At 29.2% G+C, this 12,483-nt stretch overlaps 3 protein-coding genes across 3 annotated transcripts; 2 read left to right on the top strand and 1 right to left on the bottom strand.

Annotated features, from left to right (window-relative positions):
- Positions 1-1,223: 1,223 nt before the first annotated feature.
- Positions 1,224-3,610, top strand: LOC145932508 (F-box only protein 7-like). The gene is made up of 3 exons (XM_083031494.1): positions 1,224-1,724; positions 1,828-2,097; positions 2,178-3,610. Exons 1-3 carry the CDS (start codon positions 1,513-1,515, stop codon positions 2,365-2,367), a joined length of 672 nt encoding a protein of 223 aa, XP_082887620.1. The 5' UTR covers positions 1,224-1,512; the 3' UTR covers positions 2,368-3,610.
- Positions 3,611-3,915: 305 nt separating this feature from the next.
- Meigo (Solute carrier family 35 member B1 homolog meigo) lies at positions 3,916-7,815 on the bottom strand. The gene is made up of 2 exons (XM_083031492.1): positions 7,193-7,815; positions 3,916-6,453 (listed from the first exon to the last, which is right to left on the bottom strand). Exons 1-2 carry the CDS (start codon positions 7,580-7,582, stop codon positions 5,878-5,880), a joined length of 966 nt encoding a protein of 321 aa, XP_082887618.1. The 5' UTR covers positions 7,583-7,815; the 3' UTR covers positions 3,916-5,877.
- A 1,000-nt stretch (positions 7,816-8,815) lies between these two features.
- Positions 8,816-10,650, top strand: LOC145932509 (BAG family molecular chaperone regulator 3-like). Its single transcript, XM_083031495.1, has 2 exons — positions 8,816-9,227; positions 9,614-10,650. Exons 1-2 carry the CDS (start codon positions 9,154-9,156, stop codon positions 9,765-9,767), a joined length of 228 nt encoding a protein of 75 aa, XP_082887621.1. The 5' UTR covers positions 8,816-9,153; the 3' UTR covers positions 9,768-10,650.
- The last annotated feature ends 1,833 nt before the right edge of the window (positions 10,651-12,483 follow it).

Here is a 12,483-nt window from a genome sequence, read left to right as displayed (position 1 = left end):
ATCGCCAATCACCGAGTTATTCCGATAGAGCCCTTCGTCGAGCTCTATCGGAATAACTCGGTGATTGGCGATCCGCTGGTTACGCTTACGCAAGTTACGCCCCATGTGACGGCACCCTAACTTTACGGTCAATTTTATTTTTTATTTTGCAGCGCGAAGCTAAAATCTAACAAACGTTTTAATTAATCTAACAATCACCTACAAACGACTTACAAACGATTTTTAAAAAAAAAAACTCAAAAAGTCAAAATTGGGGAGCCAAGTTCATGGAGCTGATGGATTGTTGGTCCTTGTCTGACTCATCTGTTTAGTTCTCAACTCGGTTCTTATCCGAGTAGTTCGGATATGAACCATATCACGGATTCGAACCATTTATCACGCTTTTTACCGAGCGTAACGACGTAGTTTATATACACTTTTTCAGGGGGCGCATTAGTACACGCGTCCGCTGAATCGCGGTGGCCGCTCTCATGTTTCTCTCTGTTATTAAGGTGCCTTTTCATGCTGACGCTCGACGCTCATTTTTAGCGTCAAAAGACGTCACGTGACCAAAATTGACGAATTGGTATCTTTATTTTTGGTCATGTGACGTCTTTTGACGCTAAAAATGAGCGTCGAGCGTCAGCATGAAAAGGCACCTTTAGTCTTAAAAACGAAAAATTATCTCACATTGAAACCGCATCTGCAGTAATCGAATATGATTGGTTTATTGCTTACGACTTAAGGCTGGTTTATAGAGGCCGTAAACTTTTTCTGTAACCGTAAATTTAAGGATTCAACCAATCGCGTTGCTTGATTCGCCAACGTGATTGGTTGAATCCTTAAATTTACGGTTACGGAAAAAATTTACAGCCTCTATAATCCAGCCTTTATATGGCCGGTATTCATAGTCCGTTCTTATATTTAAGATCGTCTTAAGATCTCGTTTAACCAATCAAATGCTCGCATAGCATCTCTTGATTGGTTGAACGAGATCTTAAGACGATCTTAAATATAAGAACGGACTATGAATACCAGCTACCGGCCATAAGCAGTCTTTCTTAATATATCTATGATCGACGCGTCCTGTGTGCAGAAGCCCTTAAAAAATTGACCAATCACAATCAAGTATGAGGAGAATACTTGACTGCGATTAGTCAATTTCTTAAGGCTTAGGACAGTAGCAATCGATCGTGATTGGCTCTTACTTTTAAAACCTACAAATAACGTAGAATGTTCAGAATGTTGATATGATGACAACTCAGCAGTTCTGCTGAACGCGGCAATGTTTGACAATTGAATAACAACTTTTTCACTTCTATTTACACGACATCAAATGTAATCAATGCAATACGCTTTATAATATTATAATATATACTGTTATAATATTATGACATGTTTTTATTGACTAGATAGAAAGTAATACTTTTCGTGACACGTCACGTTTTGCATTAATTTTCATTGCATCGCAAAGTATATGTCAAAAATGTGGTGCTGATTTATGTATCACGGTATAAACATTTTATTTAAAAAATGGAGAAGTTATGTTCTTTGAATAGGGTGGTTGATATATCTGAACCGATATTGGCAGAAGATAGTACGTTTTCCAGGTTAACATTATCATTGAGTGCAGTATTAGAACAATTGGATGAAAATGCTACTCACCATGATTATCTTGTTGCCTTACTGCTTGTTCTATTAGCAGAATCTGGATTTTCTGTATCCATTTCTAATACTTTAAAGCGGTAATATATATATATATATATATATATATATATATATATATATAAATATCTAAGTTTTTCAATATTTCTCCAGTAATTTTATTAATATGCGTGTTGTTTACAGAGAGCAAAATACAAGATTGGTTCGTATACCTACTGATTGGAAATTGCCAGAAACAGGCATATACGAAGCACATTTCATATTGCATAATTTGGAGAATATTAAATCAAAGTTTATCGCAATACCTTACGGTGATATATTGATACTTAATATATTTCCGTGTATAAAAGAAAAAAAAACTTATAGCATGACTGTACAGACGTTAAAATATGTAAATCCTTATACGAATAATTTATTAATACGATATAGGAATTTAAAGGAAATATCACATAGGTATAAAGAATAAATTTACCTATTTGTTATTTATTTTATCTATTTATATAAAAAATTGATATATTTCAAAATTTGTCTAGATTTAAAAACAAACTGACCACACCTTTGCGGACAGATATATTGTCGGAATTAGGTTTAACAAGTCCCAGTTTTCAAGGCTTGCCAATGGAGCTACGATTAAAAATCGCAGATATGCTGCAGCCACGGGATATAAAACGTCTGGCATTATGTTCTAAAGAATTTTATGCATTTTATAAGTATTATATGTAGTTTTCATTTATTGGCACAAACCATGAAAAGGTATGTAAAAAACTTCTGTTTATGAAAAAAATCATTTTTCTTTAATTTTTGAAATTAGAAATATTTTTACCTCGTCATCTACAATTATCGACAGATCGCTAAATTTGGTTTTTTTAAGATCTTTAATAAAGAAATAGGATTTTTCTGAGATACATTTTACTAAAATACGCAATATATGTATAAAAATCGTGAAATATCTTCATGATTTTTGCAAATGTGGAACTTTAATTTCATTATATTTGTTCATACTTTGCATATAAACATTACTTATTATAATAATTTTCATATAATTATATGTATAATTAACAATTCTAAATATATTTTTTTAAACAATTGTATTTTATTTTTAAATAATTGTATGGTAATTATTTATGTTAATAACATCTCATGATGACCTTAACATATGTTGTAAAAGAGAGAGTACTGATTAACATTTGCTTAATCGATGATCTTTTATAATTTTAAGATATTTATATAATTGCTTTATGCGGAGAAGTAACAATATAAATATCCTTTTTTTGCAAATATTTTTTTAATTTACATATTTTAAAATAACTAAATTGTGTTCAAATGTATTCCAAATTATACATTAATTTAATTTATAATGTATTAATATATAAATTTTTATTTAATTTTTGTAAAATGTAATTAATTGTGTTAAAATAATTAAATCTTTTAACACAATACTCTTATTTAAAATTATGTATATTTGATACTATTAATGTCATTTTATCTCTGTCATATTTCAATTCTTAATCTTACAATGTCATATTATAAAAATATATTAAAAATTATATATGTATATTAAATATAATATATATTAATTATTTAATATATATTAAAAATTCTTATTTTAGTCCTGTGTCTTGCACTAATAATTAAATATATATAAAACAAGGTTAAGAATATTTTATTGACCAACACTGGCTAAGACTAATTCTTATATTATAAGACTTTATTTGGGAATAATCTCAATTCGAGATTTAATTTCCCGAATCCCCTCTAATTCCCCTATAATTCTGTAGGGGGGTTAGAGGGGATTCGGGAAATTAAATCTCGAATTGAGATTATTCCCAAATAAAGTCTTATAATATAAGAATTAGTCTTAGCCAGTGTTGGTCAATAAAATATTCTTAATCTTGTTTTAAAAATTCGACTGGCAAATCACATCTTACATATTGTTAAATATATATAATTTATATATGTAAATATTCTATGTTTCCAATAAAAATCTTATGATAGTTGATCAAAATTTATAGATATTAACTAATTCTTAAACCTATAAGAAAATCTTCAGTATATTTTTTATATTAATAAATAATATTTTATATTTATCAAATATAAATAGTAATGCGAAAAAACTATTATTTCAATATATAATACAAGAAAAGAATCTTATGATTTTTTTTCTGACAATTCAATATAAAGAATTAAAAGAGAAAGTTTCAATATTAGATTATATCAATATAATTTATTTACTAGAAAAAATCGTTTCCAGTATAGTATTAAACTGATTCCTTAATTTATAGAAAACTTTATAGAAAGTATGAGTAGATATAATTAAAAAAAGAAAAAAAATCACAATATTGTCAACATATGCATCTATTTCAATATCTTTGATAATTAGTCCAGTCAAATTAGATCAAAATAAAGCGATTTAAAAAAATAACCGGTAAAAAGCTATAAATTGGTGGAGACCTTTATCTTGGCACTATTGAACGTACTGAAAGTCCGGACCTCTATCTGCAGGGCTCGATCCGCCATCTTGGAAAAAAGGTGCTTCAATTCAGTTTTTTCCTCATATCTCGGTAATTGTTGATTCTATCGTTTTGAAGGTTATAATGAAAAATGAAGCTCATTAAATTCTTTATAAAAAAGGTCCAATACATTTTTTTCATATCTTTAATAGTTTCTATGACGCTGAAACTAGCCGCCGCTAAGTGATAACGGCGCGGCGAGTCAGACGCGTGTATGGCGAGTCACAAATGTTTGAATTCGCAGGTTTAATTTTTTTGCAGTAAAAAAATAAACACATTTTTATAATTATTGATCCACTTAATCGAACAGTGTATGGTAAAATCGGGTGCTAGATAAATTTATTAATGTTTTAAGCGAATAAACAGCATTCCAGTTCTCCGATCTTTACATGCCTTGTTCGATGTTTTTGCAGTAAAAGTAAATTATGAAAAATATAGTTTCTTATGGTTTTCGATCTTCTGAATCGAATGGTGTATGTTAAAATTGGAGCTGACCGAATTTCTTAATGTTTTTGGCAAATAACCGACATAGCGTACGCCAATTTATACGTTCATGTCGGTTATTTGCCAAAAACATTAAGAAATTCGTCCAGCTCCCAATTTTAACATACACCATTCGATTCAGAAGATCGAAAACCATAAGAAACTACATTTTTCATATATAAATCGGTAATAGATAGGCTATTCGAGCCGTACGCGGATGTCGGTGCGTTGATTCCAACGAAAATTAATTTTCGTTGGAATCAACACACCGACATCCGCGTACGGCTCGAATAGCCTATCTATTACCGATTTATATTTGATATATATCGAGCCTTTATATTCTTAGTGTATATTTTTCATAATTTATTTTTACTGCAAAAACTTCGAACAAGGCATGTAAAGATCGGAGAACTGGAATGCCGTTTATTCACTTAAAACATTAATAAATTTATCTAGCACCCGATTTTAACATACACTGTTCGATTAAGTGGATCAATAATTATAAAAATGTTTTTTTTACTGCAAAAAAATTAAACCTGCGAATTCAAACATTTGTGACTCGCGATACACGCGTCTGACTCGCCGCGCCGCGCCGTTATCACTTAGCGGCTGCTAGTTTCAGCGTCATAGAAACTATTAAAGATATGAAAAAAATGTATTGGACCTTTTTTATAAAGAATTTAATGAGCTTCATTTTTCATTATAACCTTCAATACAATAGGATCAACGATTACCGAGATATGAGGAAAAAACTGAATTGAAGCACCTTTTTTCCAAGATGGCGGATCGAGCCCTGCAGATAGAGGTCCGGACTTTCAGTACGTTCAATAGTATGCCAAGATAAAGGTCTCCACCAATTTATAGCGTTTTACCGGTTATTTTTTTCTTTTTTGCTAATTTGACTGGACTAAATGGACAATAATTTTATACAATTACAGAAAATAATATTTTCACAAAATTCTTTCATAAAAATTCTTATTTTCACAATTATTTTTATCACTATAAAAATGTAAATAGAGAAAGATAATAATACTTTTATTATCAATTAATATGCACATGTATTTATAAAAACCCTAATATATTCTAATATATTACTTTTATTATACACACATATACATAAATATGTGTATATAAATATATATATATATACATATAAATTTTAGATACAAAAAATAACTTAAATATTGGAAGTATATACTTAAACAATTGCCTAACTAAATATTGAAATATTTATCACATTTTATTTTGCAGTATCTTTCTTACTTTTATCTTTACCATACATAGCATCCAATAATAAACCTGCGAATACTATAAATGTACTTAACCATTGTCTAGGCAAAAGATTATTACCAAAGATTAATATAGAGCCTAAAACGGTGAAAAATTTCCTAGTAGTGGTTATAATCGAACATGGTAATGGACCAAATTCGGCTACTATTAGAAATATGAAATATTGTCCAAATGCACCGGCTATGGAAAACGTCATTATATGCCATATAGTAGAAGGATATCGTTGTAGAAAGCGAATAAATTCGAAAAGCTCTCCAGAGATAACAATCACCGTGCCGCTAAAAATAACAGACCAGAGATTCATGTTGAGCATCATATGACCAGATTTCGACTTATGTTCCGCCCTCATTCGTTCTTGCACCGCACTGGTTAATCCATCCATTGTTAGCGATAGCAACAACAATAATTCTCCGACTGACAAATATGATTCCGATTGCTTCTTAGAGGCATTGCCATCTTTGTACATAAATAACGCAACTCCGATGACGATTAATAGGATGAATATGTACTTCCTAATTGGATATATCTGCAAAAAGAAGACACAAATGCTTAAAGACTGCAGAAAAGAATCTTACATATGTATTAAAGAACATGGTAATACAGGATGATCCACATAAACTATGTTATAAATCAATAACTCTAAAAATATTTGTTGAATCAAAAAGTTGTTCATGAGAGTTTTATATATTCGAGGGACCTTTTTTTAACTATGTAAATATAAAGTCGCCTCTGCATTACCTAAGACAAAAGAAGACAAAATGAAGAATACATGAAGCTAATCTGATCCCAGAAACGTTGTTTAAGAGTTAGATAAAATTTTGTAGAAAGAATAAGAGCATTTAGATGAGAATAATCAACAATTAACATTTAATAAAGTAAAAAAAATTTCGTTGGAATCAAACCACCAACATCCGCGTACAGCTCTTAAAGCCAATTCACTTCTTAATATTTATAAAAAAAAACTGAAATCTTTCATTAATTTATGGTTTTATCATTAATTTGATCCCAAATAGCAAAATGACGTCATTTTACATTTAATGATGTACACTTGCTATCTGAAATTACACTCTACTCTAAGTTTTATAACTTTTGATAGAAGCATTTTTTAAACAAATGTTCCAGATATTATGTACTTGTTTTATACAAATATGTAACATTTTATAGGTGGTTTTATTTAAAATTATGAAGTTATCCCTGCCTTTAAAAGACAACTCTTTATGTTTACATAGTCAGAAAGGCCTATGAAAGACTTTTATCGTACGTACTTTTTTCCCTAACAATACGCCAAGTATCATCACAGGTATAGGCTTGCCAGCCTTGCCGATGACCTGTGTTGGATAACTGACAAATTGCAGTGCCATGTTACTGCACACCATGGCGAGTAGATATGTCAAAGCTGATACCGCGTAATACAGGGTCGACGTAGTATCTTCGCCTTGCTTCATCTCTGTCAGCGAAATGGTTTTAGCGAATGTATAGTTCACCAAGCATTGGATAAAGACCAATGCGAACATATACGTAAATTTCTCCCGGTTTTCTCTGTCGCCGTATTGTCCGCGTGTGATCTTCTCTTGTAACATGCCGAAATAGAAATAACACACAAATATGCCGGTCGCGTATATAAACAACTTGGAATGTTTGTTAGCGACAATCATTTTTTTTCACGAACGTAATGTCATGTAATTAGAATATAAGTAATTAGGATCGTTTTGATCAACACGTTATCGTCCTCCTTTTGCTTTGAACGGAGCGAGCATAAGATTGTAAATTGTACGTGGCGGGCAATGATAGGTAGGTAGGTTAGGATGTGCTTATTGGTTCTTCTTTTCAGCAACACACACAGGCGATACCGCAAGGTGCCTTTTCATACGCAGCATGCTTTCAGGAACTCTAGTTTATAGTTATTTAATTTAAATTTAACAGTTAACGCCGATTGTCAGGATGGAATAATACTCTCACTGATGTTGTATTTTTACTAACAAATATATTTTTCACCAAAGAAGTTAACAAAATGATTTCTTTATTTCAGGTACTCGTAATTGCGTTCGTATCCGTATCGGATGGCGATCACTACTTGGATGGCAACGCAGAAAGAAAAACGTAACATAACGAAACGTAGAATAGAGTGCTATATGATTTTAATGGTCTCGGCCTCGGCTAACCCAAAAATGGTCTTATCCGGCCAAAAGATATGATAAGAGTATCTATATACGTGTAAAAAGGCCTGTGTCCACGATTCTCGGACCGAGACGTTTGTAGTCAATAAAATTGCCGCTTTTCAAATGGTGGAATTTGATAACATAAGGACTCTGATAAGAATGCTATTGCGTGTGATGGTGGAATTTGATGATGAGAGTATGCCTTCTTGCTTAGCTTTCTTCTTCTTGCTAAAATTCCTTTTTGTGATTGAAAATATCTTCTTGTTGTCAAGTACTAAAAGGTTTGACTGGGGTTTAAAAATAATCTTCAAACAGAAGATATGCGCAAAACCGCACATATCTTAAACACATCCAAATTCGTCCAAGGACGACAACAAACTCCTGCTTTGCTACTTTTGCTGTTGGTTCAATTGAACTTTACCAACAATAGCAAACTGCTGCGACAGCAGTTCAAAGCAGAAGAACATGCAATCAGTTAATTCCAATTATTAGTCCAGTTATTATTGTTGATATCTATAATAGATTTTAAGAATACAATAGATGATTATAAGAAAATAAAAGCAAAAACCGTAATCTTAACCTTGAAGGGATAAAAGAACAAAGAAATATGCTCTAGTAAATTTTGATCACGTGACTGATTTGCTGCTGCAGCATGCTGAATGCTGCGTATGAAAAGACACCTTAAATCTGATTCCGATTTTCTATAGGATGGTATAGGGATGGATTGCTCCAGTATACTATAGACTATAGAACTTCACAGTAGCGTGCAACGCGTGATCAGCATAAGCACGCAACGAATCTGTTAACAAAACCAGTACGAAAACACATCGTGTGCCGTGGACTTTGTATTGCTAACCTGATGCCACTCTAATTACTAAAGTAGCATCAAATCAAACGTATAGTTGATCATGTCATGTAAATTTTGTTCAGTTTAATTTAATTGAATTAGTTCGAACGTTAGATCGATAATAAAATCGTGTAAATATTGGCGTATGTATATAAAACCAACGTCAGAAAGTGATCTCTGCTTAATATTCTCGCTGTAATTGCCAAAACACATAGGAAAGATGGCGGAGCAGAGTGACAGGAGTCAATTACCGCCCGGTTGGGAATGCAGATACGATATTCGTAGTGGTCGTCCGTACGTATATATTGCATATAATGGAATATTATTTCTTTTGTTAATAAAAAAAAAATTCATGTAAAAATTTTGAAATCAAAATCTCGTATCAATACGTATAACTCGACATATCTATAACCCGTGTTTTCTATTGCAAAATACATGCATGTATATAGATATTTCAAAATTATTTATTGAATGAAATAGAAATAAATTATTTTAATGTATTTATTTAAAAGAAGATAATGTTCTGTTTCTATTAATATGTTATGAGTTCAAGGAGATTTTGCTTTGATGAGTGCACTACTAATCTAAAAATAATTATCGAAAATCGATTTTGTATGGCATTTTTTAATGTAAAAGAATTAAATTAAATATAGTTGATGAATTTATTATTTATTTTCTAGATATTTTATAAATCATTTTAATCGCACCACAACATGGGAAGATCCAAGAGTGAGATACTGGCAGTATTCTCAGTATATACAATCTCAGAACTCGATGGCTCTGAGTTCAGCTACTACTACTACTTCTCAAGATATTCCTATGCAGGTCAGTTAACAACAAAGTTGAGAATTAATGTGTTACTTATAAGGCTATTATTGTTATTACTGTTATTATTTTTTTTATAAATGTATTATAAATGTATTATAAATTTTATCTGTAATAAAAAAATTATATATTTTTTTAATAACAATATTTAAATTATTTTTTAAGTTATTTTAAGTTGATCTATTTAAGTTTATTTAAGTACTTTTATCTACACTTTATATTTCAAATATATTTATTTGGCATGATTTCTATACAAAAAAGAAAAACATCAGTAGAGAATATTGAAATTAGCCCTACTGAAAGCTACTGTAAGCTCTCTTTAAGGTTTTTGGTCTCTTATTGTACGTTGTACTAAATTATGATGTCAGAAACAAGAAATTATTTGAATTTTATTCTTGCAAAATACATCGAAATAAATAAGTTTTATTGAATGTGGCCACTCGTTTTTCATAATATGGATTAGAAAAATGTATTGAAAAAAATCTTTAATTTTAAGTGAATTAATAAATCTTAATCTCAGGTGTTAAGATTTATTTACAGTAAAAATAAGAGTGAGAATTAATCTTAATATGTGAACAAGAATATATACAGAATGTCCAACAACTTGCGAATATAAATTAAATGATATGTTCCTCAGCTCAAATGGAGAGAGACAGAAATTCTAATACTAAAATATTGAAATCTAAAATTAGAGAAAATATGAAACATGATATTCGACAAACTGTCAAATCAATGACATAAAACTATCACAGCGATTAACTTTTCTTATCTAATACAAGTCATTATAGTTTCAATATCAAATGATACTCTAAATTCAATATGTAAATAAAGTAGATGCTATAGGAATGAAGAAGGTTAAAAATATATTTATAGGAAATATAATAAAAAATTTGTTTAGCTTATAAATTATTAATATATTCTATCTTATAAATTGCTTTTTAATGAGAAATTTGATTAATCAAATATAGATTTTCTATCGATAAATTAATTGAGACAATTATGATTAGTAACATTGTATTAAAAAGTCAACAACAAGTAATATTATATTAAAAAGTCAATCAACAATATTTACAGCTATTTACTCTATTAATCTTATGCTACTAATTAAATTATTAATTTAGTTTAAAATTATAAAAACAGAAGGAATTTTTACATTTTGAATATTTATTTAAAAACGATTATATAACAAATATTCAAAATATCCACCTGTCTATGTACAAAGCTATCCATCTATATACAAGCTGTCTATGTACAAATAAAATTTATTCAAAGTGTAAAAATCTCTCTAATATATGTAATTACAACAATATAAAATAATTTCAACTCAATCGTTAAATTAATAACTTAATAATTTTAAACTTATAACTAATTTTAGACTTGGTTAATTTTAAACTAATTAACTTAATAATTTTAAATAAATTTTAAATTAAAATAATTAATAACATAACTGAGAATAAAAACTGCGAATTATTGATATTTTTTAATCCGATATTACTTATCATATTTTTCTTAATTGATTTTATCAGCAGAAAACACATTTGATAAAAAAAATTTTTTGGTTACATATTAAAAAATGATTTATACGAGAGAATATATCAACAATAATTTATAAAGTAACAAAAATTTTGTATTTCTATAATATATATTTTTAATTATACATTTTCCATTAATATAAAATTTATTTCATTTACATATCGAATTTAGAGTATTATTTGATACATAATTTAATATAATTTAATATATACATAATTGTAACAACTTTATTATAGTAAAAAATTAAAAACAATCTTACGTTTGACAATTTAATCACGTTTAATATTTTACAATATTATTATGCATATATGATTTTACTTTTAATATCTTGTATATACACACATACAATGTATTAATTATTCGTGTTTAAGCGCAATTTAGAAGCAGAATTATTTCAATATCAAGTAAGGAAATCACAGTACAATATTGCTGTTGCATAATGTACTTATTCTATATTATGTATATCATATTGATACATTGCTCCTTATGTGCTCAAATCGTATATAATGAAATCTTATACATATATGCACATTGCTAGGTTCCAAAAGAAAATGTGTTGTCTGTAGTAGGTATACGAAATTCACATCTAGAAAAATATTTTATTATTTATATCATTTTTATGTAAAAAAATTGTATAAAAGAAATAATAAATAATAATGATAATACATAATTTTATGATATATATAATATTATAATAATTATAAATACGAAATAATAATATATAATTCTTTGATAAAATACACAATTATAAAAGTTATTATATAATATAAATATATATATATATATATATTAATTGTATATTGTATATTGTATATTGTATATATATACAGGGTGTCCGGTAATAGTCGCATCAACCGTCGTGTGCAGATTCCTGGGATCATTTGGAGACGATTTTTCCTCAGCAAAAATGTCGAGACACCAATAATTTTCGAGTTATAAGCGATTGAAAATAAAGGGTTTTTCACATTCTTCAGTTAATTTTAGGTAGAGTTTACTTTAATAGAATTTTAATTTAAGGCTTAGTTACAAAGATACATGATGGCAAAAATTGAAAACATGCAAAAAATAATGACCTCCCTCGACATTTTCGCTGAGGAAAAATCGTCTCCAAATGATCCCAGGAATCTGCACACGACGGTTGATGCGACTATTACCGGACACCCTGTAGTACTCTGCGTTGATACCACTGCTT

This window comes from Prenolepis imparis, unplaced genomic scaffold, assembly GCF_030444845.1.
Source record: "Prenolepis imparis isolate NDT839.2.m4 unplaced genomic scaffold, iyPreImpa1.0 SCAF_2, whole genome shotgun sequence".
Lineage (NCBI taxonomy): Eukaryota > Metazoa > Arthropoda > Insecta > Hymenoptera > Formicidae > Prenolepis > Prenolepis imparis.
Note: the sequence above shows the minus strand (reverse complement) of the source record. Positions and strands in the feature narration are given on the sequence as shown.